Source organism: Baudoinia panamericana, assembly GCF_000338955.1.
Source record: "Baudoinia panamericana UAMH 10762 unplaced genomic scaffold BAUCOscaffold_17, whole genome shotgun sequence".
NCBI classification, from domain to species: Eukaryota; Fungi; Ascomycota; class Dothideomycetes; order Mycosphaerellales; family Teratosphaeriaceae; genus Baudoinia; species Baudoinia panamericana.
Window position 1 is genome coordinate 54568 of NW_006911273.1, and position 14880 is coordinate 69447.

Sequence of the window (14880 nt, forward strand, 5' to 3'; positions counted from 1 at the left end):
TCGATAGTGTCTCAAGTCAGCAGGAACTTCACCACTACCTCTGGATGCGCGACTCACATGGGATCGCTGTCCCTTTGCGTCAGGTACGGCAACGATGACCCATTCGATTGGAAGTAGATGTCCTGGTTGGGAATGACACTTCGAACATTAGGCGGAGGCACTCGTCTGCAGAAGGAAGGGTTAAACGTTAGCGGAGTCTTTGACAGCAAGCAGGCTTTTACGGGTACAATTGCTCACCCATAGTCTGCACCTTCGGAGAAGTCTCGCGGAGTGGTCGCTTGCGTCATATCCATCGTGAAGCGGCCAAAGGACTCATGCCTTCTCAGCGGAGCATCGAGGCTGTCGTCCTTCAGATGTGCAGGAGGTCCCACTGCGAATATGAAAGGCTGAGCTTTGCTGGTGTAGTCGAGCTTGTTGGTGCTCAAGTGCGAGCAGTTTCGACAGACGCCGTGAGCGATCATGATGATGGGTGTGGCAGTGTTGCAATTCGGCGCATACTCGTCGGTCCATATCTTTTCAAACATTGAACCATCGCCGACCAACTCCGGCTCGCTGTGTCCCGTGGCAATACGTGGTGACGCCGTTACCCCAGTGCCATTCTCGCTCGTGTATGCGATGATCATGAGACTCCCCTGCATCTGATCACCGATTCCTACACCCACCCAACTCCGTGACGAATCTACGGACATGTGGATGTAGATGTCTCCTGTGCTCTCAACGAAGTTCATGGCTACCACGTATTCTGCGCCAGTGGTGGTGTTGGTGACGAAGTAGGCGGCCTTTGCATGCGGGTCTACGGGATTGAGTTGCGCAAGCACCAAGGAAGCCATCCATACTGCCAGCACGGCGAGGGTTGTTCGATGATGTCGCAGCATCTTCGCCCGAGATTCAGTACGCTCTAAGATACACAATTGTATTGACAGTAGAAGACGAAGAGATGAACGCAAGGAGAGAAACATAAGCAGGAAATCTAGCCAGCTCTCAGGGATATCAGCCTACCTTTGCATCGTTGCGCATGCGGTCGCGCGTTGGAGACCATGCAACCCGCACGCTGCTCTTCGATGTGCCCATCCCCACTTTCAGCGAGTTGGCCAACCATTGTTCACCTGGCAGCGCTGTGTTCCTACGCTAGAAAGTGAGACGGCCAGAGAGGAATGGCTTTGCAGGGGAATGCATTAGAGGAGATGAAAGTCGAGGTCGATTGGATATGGAGGCGCTGAGCGGGAATGGCCGAGCGGCAAGTTGCCGTGCATCCATTGCGTGCCGGAAGTGCCGTCAACACGTGACTCGGAATGTTTCACTTGAACGCGAGGCTGATCCATTCGCAGGAATAAGCTGAAGACTCTCGGTGCAGAGTCCGAGATCTGGACGACATGGAGAAAGCTACATGTACTCAGAATGCAAGATATGGCATCCGTCTGGAAGTCCTATGTCCTCACCAAACATGTTCGGAGGAGTGCATGTGGACGAAACAGGCAGCCAGAGTGACATGCACGGGCAAGAAGCATCGCTTTCACGACCGTCTCCGCAACACTGCATCCGTTATCACACAGTCCACGTGCAACTGGAGGCTATATTGTTTTGCTCGTAGGTATCTGTATGTATTGCTCACTCGTGGTCGCGTCCTTACAGAGGTCTGATCTTGCCATATGAATGGCCGTCTAAGCTTTCTCGACATGCACCCCTTCGAATGCTGCTTTCTCAAGATGGCCCGTCTGCGCAGCAACACCAACATCTTCGATATCACCTGCAAAGCCGTTAGCGGTGCTCCACTCTTGGAAGCGACGAAAGTCCATGTGTGGTGTTTACCGAAGTTGGCGGTATGGAACAGCTCGTCCATGCGCTCCAAACTGATACCCTTGGTCTCCGGCACGAGGAACCATGCTCCTGCAACCATGGTCGCGCACATGCACGCAAAGAACATGTAGGTGCCGTAGCCACCCTTACCGACTGTCACGAGCATGATCGGCACCACTCGAGCGACCTGCAGGGTCATCGTTAGCAACATGGTGCATGTACCGAGCGCTGTCTTCGACTCACCAGAAGATTAAACAGCCACTGCGTTGCCGCCGCAAGGCTGACATTAAGCCCTCTCAGCCGACTAGTCGGGATTTCTGAGACGTAGATCCAGCACACAGGTCCCCATCCGAATTGGAAAGCTGCGGCAAAGAGATACACTGCAACCAGCGCAAACGTTCCAGCACCTATAATGCGAAGAATGCAGCTGTTAGCGATCATTCCGTTACCAAACACTCTTCTGTGCTTCGTTTACGCACCTCCAACGGGCTTGCCGGCGACTGGTAGATCGAAACGCAGATAGAAGCCGAGATCTAGACCCAGTCAGTAACGTCCCGTACAAGCTTTGGCCGCAAGCAGGGGGTGTTGCTCCAGGGCCTGCGTACAGAACATCATGGTCATCATAACCAACCCAGTCCAGATGAAGCTCCACTTACGGCCGAGGGTGTCGGCAAGGAAGATCAAGAAGAGGCCGCATGAGACCATTTTCACGATGCCGTAGACGCCAGTTGCAAAGAGCGACTGGGCGTTGCCTGGAGACATCGAACATCGTTAGCGAGGTCTCATCGTGAAGTGAGGCTTGTCGTCAGGGTTGGGCGTACCTGTAACGCCGAGCGCTTTAAACTATCATGGGGTGGCATTGGGTTAGTAACGTTTGGAACGATGCTCACTGTTACATATGGATATGCTTACGATGGTAGGAGCATAGTAGTTGATGGCGTTTGTACCGGTCATCTGCAGGTCTCACGTCAGTCTGATGACCTCGCTGCGCAGTCTTCGAAGCGGAGACGGAACCAACTCACCTGCTGGCAGATCATCAATCCGATGCTCAACAACGCTCTTCTTCGGTTGCCAGGCACTGTCCACATTTCTCTCATGATTGCGGAGAAGCCTCGACCGCCGTTCACGCTTGCCAGCTCTTCTTCTAGCTGCCGCTTCATCTGTTACGTCGAGAGTACATCTGTCAGCAACGCATCGGACAGCGGGCAAGGAAGTCGATGACGTACCTCTAGCATCTCTGCTTGGACGTATGGATGGTCTTCGGGAAGATGGCGAACGTACGACAGCACCTTTGAGCTTTTCTCCCATTGATCCGTCCTTGCTAGCCACCGCGGACTTTCATTGCAAAGCAGCATGAGCGTGAAGAGAAGGAAGGCGGGCAGGCACTGCATGGCGAGTGGGATCTGCCACTGCGCTCGGCCTTTGACGTGAAGTAGACACCCGTAGTTGATCCAGAAGGCGATCATGGCACCCATGGTTTCGAAGAGCTGGTACAGGCCAACCAACATTCCACGAGTGGCTCGAGGGGCGTTCTCGGAGATGTACGTTGGCGTCAACATCGTTGCGGCACCCAGTCCCAAACCTTCGATGACTCGACCGGCATACAGAGCTCCAAGGCTGCCAGATGAAGCAGCCTGCATCAGCCCGCCTATTGCCGCGAACGTGGCGGCCGTGAGCAATCCGGGCTTGCGTCCGTAGCGGTCAGCGATTGGGTTGGCCAGGAGAGCGCCAGCAAAGGCTCCGGCCTGCATGACAGAAACGATGTTGGCAGAGAGCTGCGCGTCGGCGAGTTTGGCGCCTTTGGACCCGAGGGCTGCGAAGCCATAGACTCTGGAGTCTCGTTAGGTACGACTGGCTTGTAGGGACTCGATGGGTGAAGGAGGCAATACTCTTGAAAGTTCGCGTTCGTTACGACACCTCCGATAATGCCGATGTCCACCCCGAAGCTGTTTACTGAGTCAGTCCTGGACCGATTTGGCGAGATGGCTCGGTCTCTTACAGCGTCCCGCCGAAGCAGCTTGCGCATGCCAGTAAGAGTACCTGTGGCGCACACAGTGTCAGCACCACTCATATCCCCAGTAGCATGGAATGTATCGTTGCTCGCTTACCCTCCAGTTCTAAAGGGGTTGACATAGCTGTCAGCGGTCACAGATCTGGAATCAGACTTATGTTCAAGTTGCGTACGTAGATCTCAGGCGGGTCGATCTTCATACTGTCATTCTTCACAAGCGCATTGAGGATCCTCATACCGAACCCCATATTTGCGCTGACAGAGGCACGCTTTGGCAGCTAAGGTGCGAGAGTTTGACGGTTAGGAGTGCAAAAGACTCCAGTAACTAGTAGCGGCGAACGCTCTAGGTATATAGACTTCGTGGAAAGGCCCATGGCCAGTCCTGCCGTGCTTCCGGACTCCATGCGGCAGACCGTGGAAGCAGTAAGCCTCCAGACTTGATCACTGAAACTTGGGGTGACAATGGTGAGGCGCGGAGTCCTGCATCTTTCAATTGGTGGAAAATCTGGTCATGCACGCCGTTACGGCTAGCGGTCAGGCTGGATTCCGCGACTGCGGTTGCTTGGCCTTCTCCGTCGTCCCTGAACTCGCGCCTCCGCTGTGATGTGGAGGAAGATGTGGAGAGCTGCACTGAAGACTTCAGCCGTGACGCCGGCTAAACTGGAGACGTTCGGCATTTGACATCTTTCGACTCAGTCCTCCTGCTGTTGCATGCTTGACATGACGGGTCGATACATCAGCGATGCAGTGTCCCTAATCGCTATTGTGACTTGCCCGGCGTCTGATGGCATTCTGCTGTAGCCATGATGTTGAACCAAGGAGCGATCGCAACATTATCCGGACGATCGTCGCCGAGTGCAAGCAAAGGCCGACTTCACACGGTCGATGGAAATCATGGTCATCGAGCACAAAGTGTGAAGTACGCAGTGCAAAGAGGGATTGTTTACGACAAGCGAACGTCAACGAAGCGCCCCGTGATATCGTGTTGGATGCCGCCCGTACCGAGCCACTGCCCACATGCCGGCTCACCAATGTGCACATCCGGGTGCCAATACCATCCTTCGCCGATGCCGATGACTGCCCATGATACCGGCTTGAATCATGGTTTCCATGTCTCACAAATTCCAGGCTCGCAGTCGCGTTGCGGTATTTACTCCGGTCACGCAAATGTCTCACTGTTTGACCGCTCGTACGGCGCCCTTTATCGCTTCGGTAGCTTAATGGCCGCAATCTCGCTGGGCCACTCCATGGTAGACCGCCATGTTGATATGGCCATCTCGGAGGCCAATACTCTTCACCCTACACCAGCCGCTCACTGCTCGTCTTCAAGCCACTCCGGCAGCGTATCCTTGGTTTCTTCATACCTTGCGCCTCGGAAGCGGTACGTTTTCTTGTTCGGAGATGTTACCGCAGATTGCTTGTCCGCTGCAATCTTCTTCTGCCGCGGCGAGGTCAAGATGTTGTTCGGCGTCGCAATATAGCCCTCCATGTGCCTCCAAACGTACGAGATCGCTGCCGGTAGCTCAGCTCGAGACGAGAAGCGCTCGTGAAGTTGACTCTTCTTCGCTGAATCAGCGTAGACGTAGGAGACAAAGGCCGTCGCATGCATCTTCGATGTTGATTCGAACAGATCAGTGACTGTGGAATCATCATACTGCACTCCATCACACCGCCCACCCGGTCTAACTGCCCAGCTTGAGTCCTGATCTTCGTCCGCCGGCGTAAGTGGGAAGTCGCAATGCGGGCAGTCCCGCTTCGTCTTCCGAGCGCCCAATTCACGACACAAATTTTGTGCAGTATGTGCTCACAACGTAGTTGAATGAAGTTGCTGATGTGCACTGGACTGTTGAGCCGGCGCTTACATACTCCGCAGACCTCGTCTGCCCTAACTTCGTCCATGACATCCTTCGAAACCTTGCGGCACTTGAGTGCGAGAAGCATGATGGCTATGGTGTACGTGCCGTTGCCTTCGAGTATGAAGTCGGTAAGATGCTCAAAGGCTTCGTCTTTTGTCGGCGGATCGAGTAGTGAGGACATGGTGACGTCCGTGTATATGGCAGGATGAGTTATGCTACATGGCCGAACGTGCCTTGTGTGGCCCGTATGTGCTGTAGATTCGCTGCGTTGGCGATGCTGACAAGAGGATACCTAAGGGCGGATTTGGTCCTTGCTAAGCTCCTGGGCCAATCGAACGCGGAGGTGCTTGACGGTTTTCATCGCTCTACCCTTGGCGTCGTGAACGGAAGGCGACTAGAACTTGCGTAAACCCATTTCTGGGTTTAGCGCAGAGCGCAGGAACCGGCTGCAACGTTCATATTCACATGCATAGCCGCTACTGAAGACCCACGTCTTTCCTTGACGCACCCAGAGAACAACATCAACTTTGCAAGATCACCCAGCAATTATGCACAAGGAGCTGATTCTCTGGCATAGCAGCTGCATACAAGGACAACGAAGCACATTTCAGGCTGGCAATAGACAAGGTAATGAAGACTGAAAGTGTCGACAGCGAGGTGGCCCTAGCCTTGTCATTCTGGCTTGGCTCGGTGCCGCATGCTGAGTGCAGTCACACGTTGACGAGTCGGCCGCAAGGAAACGGAAAGTCGAGGGGATCCGGAAATGCCAGTCGGATGTTCATGTCTGGCAAGGGCTTACATGGCGCTTACGGATGGGGCAAAGTCCATCATGCAGCAGTGGTGGAATATCTCGCAGCCTAGCTGCTTCGTAAACCGGCATTCAGCACTGCTTGTCACCAGCATTGTACGAGGGAAGCAAGTGTGGATCAGCTAGAGAAGAAGTACGAGGGAGAGGTCACAAGACAAAGCGGAGCATCATAGAGGTCGACAGCCAGGGATAAATGACAGAGTCAACACCGCGCTTGGCAGTGTTAGACCGGTCTGATGGGTTAAGCGGTAAACGGCGGCTTGAAGTTGGTGATCGGTCTGCAGAGCAAGTAGGATATGGAATATATTGAACCTTATAGTCGAACAAGCCGCATTGCTCGTCTCGATAGCACGTATGGTTGGATATTCGCAGCAGCACTAGGCACTACTATCGTGACGGTAAGAAGCAACGGACTGGCTCAGCATGCGCCGCACTTCCTGCATTCAAGGCTTACCGCTTCGTTGCCTAGCCGACACCCTGTGTAGATAAAGCGTCCTGCTCAATGTGCGCGATGCCAAGTGCATCATGAGCAGCGATAGAAGTATCAATACGCGGTAAATCCACTTATGTACGGCGAATGCAGCGAAGATGCAATTGTAGCGTGTATGACGAAGGCTTGCTTAAACCGCCCGTCTCCGCTAGCATTGGCGTTAATATGGTGATCTATGGGACTGCGCGCACTGGTCCCAAGTGATCATTCTGAATCATTGGCAGCTTCTGCCGTCCGATCAAATTCGGCTTCGTGGAGGGTCGATCGAAGCCGCTACACCATCGGTGGCGATTGCTGAAGTCGGTTACGAGGCGAGCGACAGCTCGCCTCGTAACAGAGCCGCCCTGTAGGCCTGACTCACGACCACATAGCTGCACAGGTTCATGGTGTCTATATGAGCATGTAAGGCATAGTGACTGATACTTGGCTTCTGCGGGAAACTGGCCATATCTCCAGGCTCGCTTCGATACAGTTACCTCCGCCCATACGCTTCTCCAAGCTTGTGAATCTGGCTTTTGTTGCCGTACAGAACACAGCGGGCGGAGAGTGTCCATGTTCAGCGAGTAGACAGTCGGCAAAGTTAATGGCCGTAGGGTCAAGGGGGGCATGAAGCCTGCGACTTCACCTCTCTCCGTTCCAGCACTAGGCGTGTTCTAGCTGCACAGATGCTGTATTGAGCTGCGACACTGAGGGCATTTATGCGTCGACGTCGTGAAAAACTGGTTCTTGATTCTCTTTCCCGTTCACTAGGTATCTGCAGCTAGAGTGCTGAATGTTCACCCGCTCGCGCTTCATAGGTCTCGATAATGCCTGCCGCAATCTGCACCCGCTGATGTCGGAGTATCCTTCAGTCCAATAGCTTTTGAACGAATGGCCTGCATAGTAAGGAGCAATCACGCAGTCTCTGCTGCTTAATGTCGCTGACGGATTGGCCGAACGTCCGGTACGATGATGTTGGACTCACCGTACTCTCGATTTCTAACCGCATTGTGGCACCATCTTCTTGGCAGGAGGGTGGCGATGAAGGACTTGACACGCGCTGTCAGTATCTGCTTGCCAGTCCCAGCACGTTTATTGGTGTGATTGCGGCATTGTCATCGAATGCGAAGCATAAAAGGTGACTCCATCGGTCTTGAACGCTATAAGGCGACGAAGCTTCGGAGAGCAGCCGGACCTGTCTGCGTACACGTCCATGATTAGCCTACGATGCCCAGAGCGCGATCTGTACTTGCGCCCTATGCGATTGTTTGTTGGTAGAGTCGTAAGCGACAGAGAGACTGATTGAAGGGAACACGTCGTGCGAAGACTCCCGGCGATCTTGCTTTGCCTACGACGTCCGTAATTGGGCGACGATGAATCAGCACTGGAGATGCGTCAGAGCCGTGGACCTGAGGGGTGTTGCTTGAGGGGTTGGCCTTTGACCAATTCGCTGTCTGCACTGCTCGGTGGATCACAGTTGCTGCATGTAAGAATATATAGAGGAGTGCTGCGTCTGTGGGACTCTTGTTCGCTCTATTTCGTTAGAAGGTTATAATGACGGATGCTGCCAATCAAGCTCTTTGTCTTGCCTTCGCTACCGGGCATGCGCTCACCTCTGGATCTCTTCCAGGTGCGGTTACTGCATCTTCGAGCTCGCCAATTTCTTTCGACATATCCCGGTCTCGGTGCGTTCCAATGTTACGGTTCGATCGCGGATCCATAGGTCGTGATTGTGCCGCCACAGAAGGTTCACAACATTCGAGCATAGCCGGTTACGATCATGGCTGTACGACTCGAGAAGGCATCCTGCTATGGGTGAACGATTGAGGATCCATTGCGACTAGAGGAGCGTGGCACAAAATAGGTTGTTTGCGACCGTAACATAGATGCAATTGGCGGAAAGTCGAACGCCTTTCGCAGCCGAGATTGCGCTGTTCACGAAAGAAAAGCAGAAAAGACACACTCATAGCGCCCCTGAAGTAGTATGGTCGAACTACTATCGCCTCTTCTACAATGTATTCAAAGCATACAAAAAAGGGGGTCAAGTACGACTTGAACTTTACGTTGATGTTTTCCCTGAGCCGCGTGACTTTCGCTAAGGACATAGTACACATGCCGATCTGGTGAGCAGGAACACTGGAGGGAAGAATCCTCGCTCACTGCTGGTGGACCCAGATGAGGACTGCTAACTCTCACCCAGGCCGAATGTGTTAGTGTATTATACATACCTTGACTTGATATTTGATGTGACCCCCTGCTGTCATTGTTACGACAGCCAGTGTCCCTTATCCCACTGATCTATGCCACCTATTAGTCTCCAGCCCTATGCAAGGAGACGTATATTCGTTGGCGGTCTGATCCGATGATACGCCGAAGGCAACCGGACCGCCAACGCCTCATACCGCGCCTCTTCGGTAATTCTGTCAGTCACTTGCTCAACGCGTTACCCAAGCCATTCACATATTGGAGCAGATAGGGGATTGTACCCTCCATGCGTTCAACCACGAGCAATCTACACCGCAACGGTTCGTGTTGACATCGTTGGCTCTCGAACGTGTTCACGACCTTGCGAATTTCGACGACATCTCCGGGCAAGCCATATGCCGAAGTGGTAACATCAACCTTCACACGTCTCGCATGCGAAGACTCGAAGACTCGAAGACTACCAATACCTCTGGCCTCGGGGACGTTCCGCATCGCGGTGCGCCATCGCCACCGGATGAGTCGTAGCGAGCAACGAAAAGTAACGAACTCGACGTGTGCATAGAGAACGGCCACAGCAGTCCACCAGGGGTTTGTACCACGCCAACCGTCCTTCGCTCATGAATCCATCGTACCCACGCCTTACAACTAACAATGAACCCACATTCAGACTGCTGTTCGTTGTCATCACCACAGCCACGCACATGAACGATCGATACATCATGGAGGGGTACGTAGTTTCCTCTGCATACCAGGCGCCAGCCTCAACAGCCTGCAAAAGCGAATTTAAGTCACTACGACCATTGGCGCGTTGCCCAACTGCGCCGCACTGCAACATACCTTTCCACCGACGACTGTGACATGACATCAATCGAGTCAACAAGCCTGACAAATCTGCAAGCATTTGCGCTGGACTGCAGGAGCAACTTTGTATCTTGACCGAGGACTAAACAAACCTCTGCAACCTATTGCCGAGTCCATCCGCGGTACTCTCGGTCTTCGTCACGCGCTGATATTTCGTTATACACGCACACTCCAATAGCCTGTTACGAAGAGGCTCAGGTTGCAGAACATTCTTTCGCAGGAGCGATCATATGTCGGAGTATATAACAACAGAGAGCGCCGAAGAGTACTGTAGTGAGATGGTCATTCATAAAAGGGTTGATGCTACCAAAACGAAGAGCGGTGGACAATGTGTGGAGGTGGCCGACGCGTAGGGTGATACACTGGGTGGAGGATGTAAAGCACGACCAAGCTGGCTGGGACCCATACCTGCAGCGGCACAAGGTGTAGTGAGGGCGGCGATCACGACGCGGACAAGGAGTAGGAAAGGAACGAATCCCAAACCGCTTACGAACGCTCGAGCTACGTCAGGATATGTCGTGATACGGCTTTGTATCCCCGTGTTTCGGCCTCTAGATACGCAAGCAGGCCAGGCGGAATCAGAACACTGCCGTCGTGTGTATTACTACGCCTCCGTCCTCGAATGGCGTAGTCAGCGCCGACTGGCCAACATAATTATGCAAGCACTAGTAGCTGACTAACCATCTTCGGGACACCCGTACCGCAGACACGACATGGAGACATCCTTCGAAGCCGGCCGGCAAGTCCAAATGATCCGCATGTGTAGTCGAAGGTCTGGTGGCATCAACCTGTAGTTGCCTTCTCTGCACCTTGTGTTGAATTCGACATGCGATCGGTCACTCCGCATCTGCAAACCCTCCTGCCGCCACCACCACTTACCTCAGTAAAACGTTAGACATGCCCATGGTCTGGGGTGGCTCGAAGTACGTCCTGGATCATGGAAGCTAGCCGTTCGAGGGAGCGAATCGAGGCATAATTAGCAGATCTCATAGTCATACCCCCTACACTCCCCCGCACATTGCACTCCTCCCCCTGCTGACCTATGCTTGATGACTTGATGCGGCAAGTCAATGCATTGTGCCCGCCTGGCTCACCGTCTCCCGAACGCCACCGAAGGATCGGTAACCGCAAGCTGTGTCTCACTCGCCAGGTTGAAGGCGTGCCCTCCATACAACGTGGCTAGGTGCTTCAGGATGTGAGCCTGTGAGAGATGCTGTCTCTCACCAAGCGTGAGGAACATGCCGAGACTGGCAATTAATGTACCCGCTGCTTGGTAATACCGTGGAGAAGCATGGGCGGGTACATCGATGACATTGACTCGTTGGTCGAGACGTATGTTCTGGAGGCCACGGCGATGCTGCGCGACAGCTCCTCGACAAGTCAAGTAAGCCTGCTCCACCTCGTTCTGCGCAAGAAGTGCAGAGATAGGTTGCGAGTGACAAGCTCTTCAGAGCATGTATGTGATTGCGCCAGGTCGACCGGTGTATTGCTCGATAACTTTGCTGTAGCAACCGATCACGCTTAGAAGATCGTGCAAGGCGAATCCGCCATCCACGCTTCGCCCGCAGAGAGCATGCACCGCGAGGTCTGACGCCCGTTGACAAATTTGCCGGAGGCTGTTAACGACGTGACACTCAAGCGAGGACAGTCGAGTATTCCAGCGTACCTTGATACTGTCTAGGTTCAATCGTACCACTAAGCTCCGCCAATATCTCTACATAGATTCGTCTCGGAACAGTTTTCCGATGTTGACCGCGCTACCAGTATGTGCTGTTCTCGATGATACCTGGGGAGCAACAAGAATCATTTGGAACTGCGAACAGCGAATGGAGACCCGCGTAGCTTGATCGCTTTTCAACTCAGCCAGCCAGTCGAAGATATTAGCATTAGGAGCGTTTGCGTTGTTGTTGTTCAGCATGAAGGAGGACAACTGCACCTAGTCGAAGTGCATGCAGTAGTCCCTCGGCATGCAGACTCGATTCGCTGCGTGTAGCTGATCCAACAGACGCTCGAAGGCCAGCTTGAGTAAGAGGACATTCTTCGCTGCTCGCAGCGGCAGCTTGTTGCCGTCCCACTGCCTATATATACGTGCAACCCGCTGCTAGAATTGCAGATCATCCGGCATCCTGTAATCGCTTCGTGGTGAGCTATTGGCCCAGGGGCATTGTTGAGCTCCCCTTGGCATTCGCCGACTCCAAGCGTAAGTGATTGGCTTAGTAACTCAACCGGCTCTGCTTCCCAACTTGCCAGCAGCTTCTTCTGTTCCACTGCGCTTAGACGTAAGCGGCCTTCGTTACGCCAATGCGCCTGGACCCATCTTATTTTCGGCGTATAAGGATCTAAATCGCATCGATCAAAAGCTGAGCAGCCTTCTCCACTTCAGACACTTCGCAGTGACGGCGTTAACATCCCACAGAAACGGACCTATCCAGGAAGGCAGTGAGTGCTGCACCAGAGCACCAGCTGCCCACCGATATTTATAAGGAGGCGAAGTTTCTCGGATGTATATTAGGCAATCACCTTGCATTAACGTTGTCGTCCATCGCGTCTTCATGCTCGTGGGACATTCGAGCACGCCCACGTGGAGGAGAGGCACAATGCAGGTCAAGTTGTTCGGAAGCGATGGCGTTAGGCTAGAACACGTAGTCGGGGCTCTCAGGAGGGACGAGAGAGAGTGGGTGGCCAAGCCCTTGCTGGCTGCATAGCACTGACATATCGTGTCAGGCAGAGGTGCTTGTCGTCATTTCCGAAGGAGTGTTTTCGACGAGGGGGAGCGGGCTGTCATGGAGACATTCCGGAGCTGTCACATAAAAAGCCTAGAGAATGCACTCCACATCTCTATTCGCTGGGACAGTTAGATGCACCATTAGCCTTTGTCGAAGAAGACAGAGACGATAGTGGCTGTTCGTCGGAAACTGTAAGAGTAATGGTATGTAGCAAAGCCTCGGCCGATATTTCTCCGACCCGAACATGAAACGCAAAGCCCGCTTGGCAGAGCGCTCAGACTTCACTATCAATCTGTCTCTCTCTGTCGCATACACACGATCTGCCCGACATGGCGCCAGTACCGCCGACAAAGCACTCGCGCCATGTGAGATCGGCGAAAGATCCTCGAGGTATATATGCGCCTACATCCGCCACCGACAACGCACGATCGCCCGCAGATTTACATACCAGTCCACACAAGCGGAAACGATCTGATGGCGACGACGGCGATGCAGAGTTCGGCTTCAAGATCAACAAGAAAGACAAGCGCTCCATTCGGCATCAGGTCTTGCTCAACAAAGTCCGGCATAGCGGAATAAGTAAGGACCGCAAAGTGCTGAAGCGGAGGAGACCGGCGAAGAAGCTGAAGACGGATATCGGTGGGTTAGCAGATGCGCTGCCGGATGTTCAAGATGCCGCAGACAGTCATAGGACAGAGGACGGTGGAAGTGAAGACGAGTGGGAGGGCGTCGGCGAGGATGTCGAGCCTTCGCTGGAGTTCGCAGGGTTGAGGAAGGCTACCAAGCGGAAAGCACCGTTGGCGGAGAGAGCTGGCACGATGAAGATGCGCAGCCTCAAAAACAGGCCTGGTGCGATGAAGCGCAAGCGGAAAATGGAGGGGCTGGAGGTAGAGCGGTTTCGCCGCAACATGGCGATGATGGTGGGAAAAGAGGGCGAGAGAGCGGCATCGCTGGTTGAGAAGGGAGGCGGTGCTCAGCATGACGGCTCAGGTGGTTATGGCGCCGACCGACCAGCGACATCTGACCAGGCTGACCGCTGGGCCGCTCTCAGGCGCTTTATTGGCGCGACGATGGAAACGAGCGACATGTTTCCAAAGCGGTAGCAGGTCTCCTAGGTTTTCGGCCTGGGTGGCAGTACTACAAACAACATGCGAAGGCCTCGCATTCGCGCGTTCTCAGCCGATGGCCCTGCCTTTGTTGATGCCGAATTCCCGTCACCACGAGAGAGCATACTGTCAACAGCGCCATGACCGCTCTCCAGCGATCTTTAAGATGGACCGTGTGGGTGACGAGCATGTCAACCACTACGGTACAAGGCAGGCTATACGCGAAGCTCTCATCAACGCAAGCGATGACTTTAAGAAGATTGATCCTACTGGGTTTGCCGTGTGGAAAGACTTCTTCGCCAATGCGGCTACAGTCACAGCAACACCCGCTCGCCGTCTTGACATCGTCTCCCGGGTTTGCGTGGTCCCACCTCAACTAGTGCTTGCCGTTGAAGAACTCTCATGCTACTACGATGCGAAGCTTTTCTTTCGGTGACGAGCTTGCGACGCTGGAGAAGCGCAAAACGTCAATGGGCTGGCAAGCGGAGTAGCAACACGCAGCGCATTACTGTGACACTGAGTACGGCTTCGATACGTGCGGGCGAGGCATTGAGATCTTCAAAACGCACCGTGGAGGGGACAAATTGGTCAAGTAAGTCACCACATGCGCTATACTCGGATCCGCCGAGTGTTAGACGCCGGGCCTGTTCACAGGCATGATCACTGCCGCTGAACAGGTCAGTGGAAGGAGGTGTTCACAGCTGGATGGACAGCTGCCTTACCTTCATCGCAGCTCGCATGCAATATGACCGCGCCTTTGAATCGGTTGTTCAGAAGCTGGATGGCTGGATATACGAGCTGGACAACAACGAATCCTTGTTGAGCAGCTTATGGAGGTAAGGAAAGCCATCGAAGCCAAGATTGATACAGTCAAGAATGCCGAATTCGAGGACGAAGTTCAAGGTGTAGCAAGCTTCAAGTCAGCTAGGGATGAAGTGGACGAGCTTGAGGTCACCGTACGCCGGTTCAAGAGTGACATACCTGCGCTGGTCGGCTCTCAGATGCGCTGGGATTGGCAAGGACCGGTCAACAAAGCATAGA

General features: G+C 53.7%; 9 protein-coding genes across 9 annotated transcripts; 5 read left to right on the forward strand and 4 right to left on the reverse strand.

Annotated features, from left to right (window-relative positions):
* Positions 1-148: 148 nt before the first annotated feature.
* BAUCODRAFT_39862 (uncharacterized protein) lies at positions 149-978 on the reverse strand. The gene has a single exon (XM_007683783.1). The coding sequence runs from the start codon at positions 873-875 to the stop codon at positions 234-236; it is 642 nt and encodes a 213-aa protein (XP_007681973.1). The 5' UTR covers positions 876-978; the 3' UTR covers positions 149-233.
* Positions 979-1661: 683 nt separating this feature from the next.
* Positions 1662-4056, reverse strand: BAUCODRAFT_127531 (uncharacterized protein; the record flags this gene model as incomplete). The annotated part of the gene is made up of 12 exons (XM_007683816.1): positions 1662-1747; positions 1810-1984; positions 2041-2204; positions 2277-2330; positions 2403-2549; positions 2619-2640; positions 2710-2751; positions 2820-2957; positions 3024-3572; positions 3710-3743; positions 3797-3837; positions 3982-4056. The coding sequence occupies 12 exons, from the start codon at positions 4054-4056 to the stop codon at positions 1662-1664; spliced, it is 1527 nt and encodes a 508-aa protein (XP_007682006.1).
* Positions 4057-4205: 149 nt separating this feature from the next.
* Positions 4206-5535, forward strand: BAUCODRAFT_39871 (uncharacterized protein). Its single transcript, XM_007683784.1, has one exon. The coding sequence runs from the start codon at positions 4615-4617 to the stop codon at positions 5287-5289; it is 675 nt and encodes a 224-aa protein (XP_007681974.1). The 5' UTR covers positions 4206-4614; the 3' UTR covers positions 5290-5535.
* A 1112-nt stretch (positions 5536-6647) lies between these two features.
* BAUCODRAFT_334639 (uncharacterized protein) lies at positions 6648-6987 on the forward strand. Its single transcript, XM_007683817.1, has one exon. It carries the CDS (start codon positions 6769-6771, stop codon positions 6955-6957), a length of 189 nt encoding a protein of 62 aa, XP_007682007.1. The 5' UTR covers positions 6648-6768; the 3' UTR covers positions 6958-6987.
* A 483-nt stretch (positions 6988-7470) lies between these two features.
* BAUCODRAFT_39872 (uncharacterized protein) lies at positions 7471-8505 on the forward strand. The gene has a single exon (XM_007683785.1). The coding sequence runs from the start codon at positions 7877-7879 to the stop codon at positions 8081-8083; it is 207 nt and encodes a 68-aa protein (XP_007681975.1). The 5' UTR covers positions 7471-7876; the 3' UTR covers positions 8084-8505.
* Positions 8506-8607: 102 nt separating this feature from the next.
* Positions 8608-9262, reverse strand: BAUCODRAFT_335300 (uncharacterized protein). Its single transcript, XM_007683818.1, has one exon. The coding sequence runs from the start codon at positions 9053-9055 to the stop codon at positions 8720-8722; it is 336 nt and encodes a 111-aa protein (XP_007682008.1). The 5' UTR covers positions 9056-9262; the 3' UTR covers positions 8608-8719.
* A 2459-nt stretch (positions 9263-11721) lies between these two features.
* Positions 11722-11925, reverse strand: BAUCODRAFT_127534 (uncharacterized protein; the record flags this gene model as incomplete). Its single annotated transcript, XM_007683819.1, has 1 exon — positions 11722-11925. One exon carries the CDS (start codon positions 11923-11925, stop codon positions 11722-11724), a length of 204 nt encoding a protein of 67 aa, XP_007682009.1.
* A 1047-nt stretch (positions 11926-12972) lies between these two features.
* BAUCODRAFT_118108 (uncharacterized protein) lies at positions 12973-13836 on the forward strand (the record flags this gene model as incomplete). Its single annotated transcript, XM_007683820.1, has 2 exons — positions 12973-13398; positions 13471-13836. Exons 1-2 carry the CDS (start codon positions 13063-13065, stop codon positions 13834-13836), a joined length of 702 nt encoding a protein of 233 aa, XP_007682010.1. The 5' UTR covers positions 12973-13062.
* A 169-nt stretch (positions 13837-14005) lies between these two features.
* On the forward strand, positions 14006-14879 carry BAUCODRAFT_152847 (uncharacterized protein; the record flags this gene model as incomplete). Its single annotated transcript, XM_007683821.1, has 2 exons — positions 14006-14271; positions 14681-14879. The coding sequence occupies 2 exons, from the start codon at positions 14006-14008 to the stop codon at positions 14877-14879; spliced, it is 465 nt and encodes a 154-aa protein (XP_007682011.1).
* Between the last annotated feature and the right edge of the window lies 1 nt (position 14880).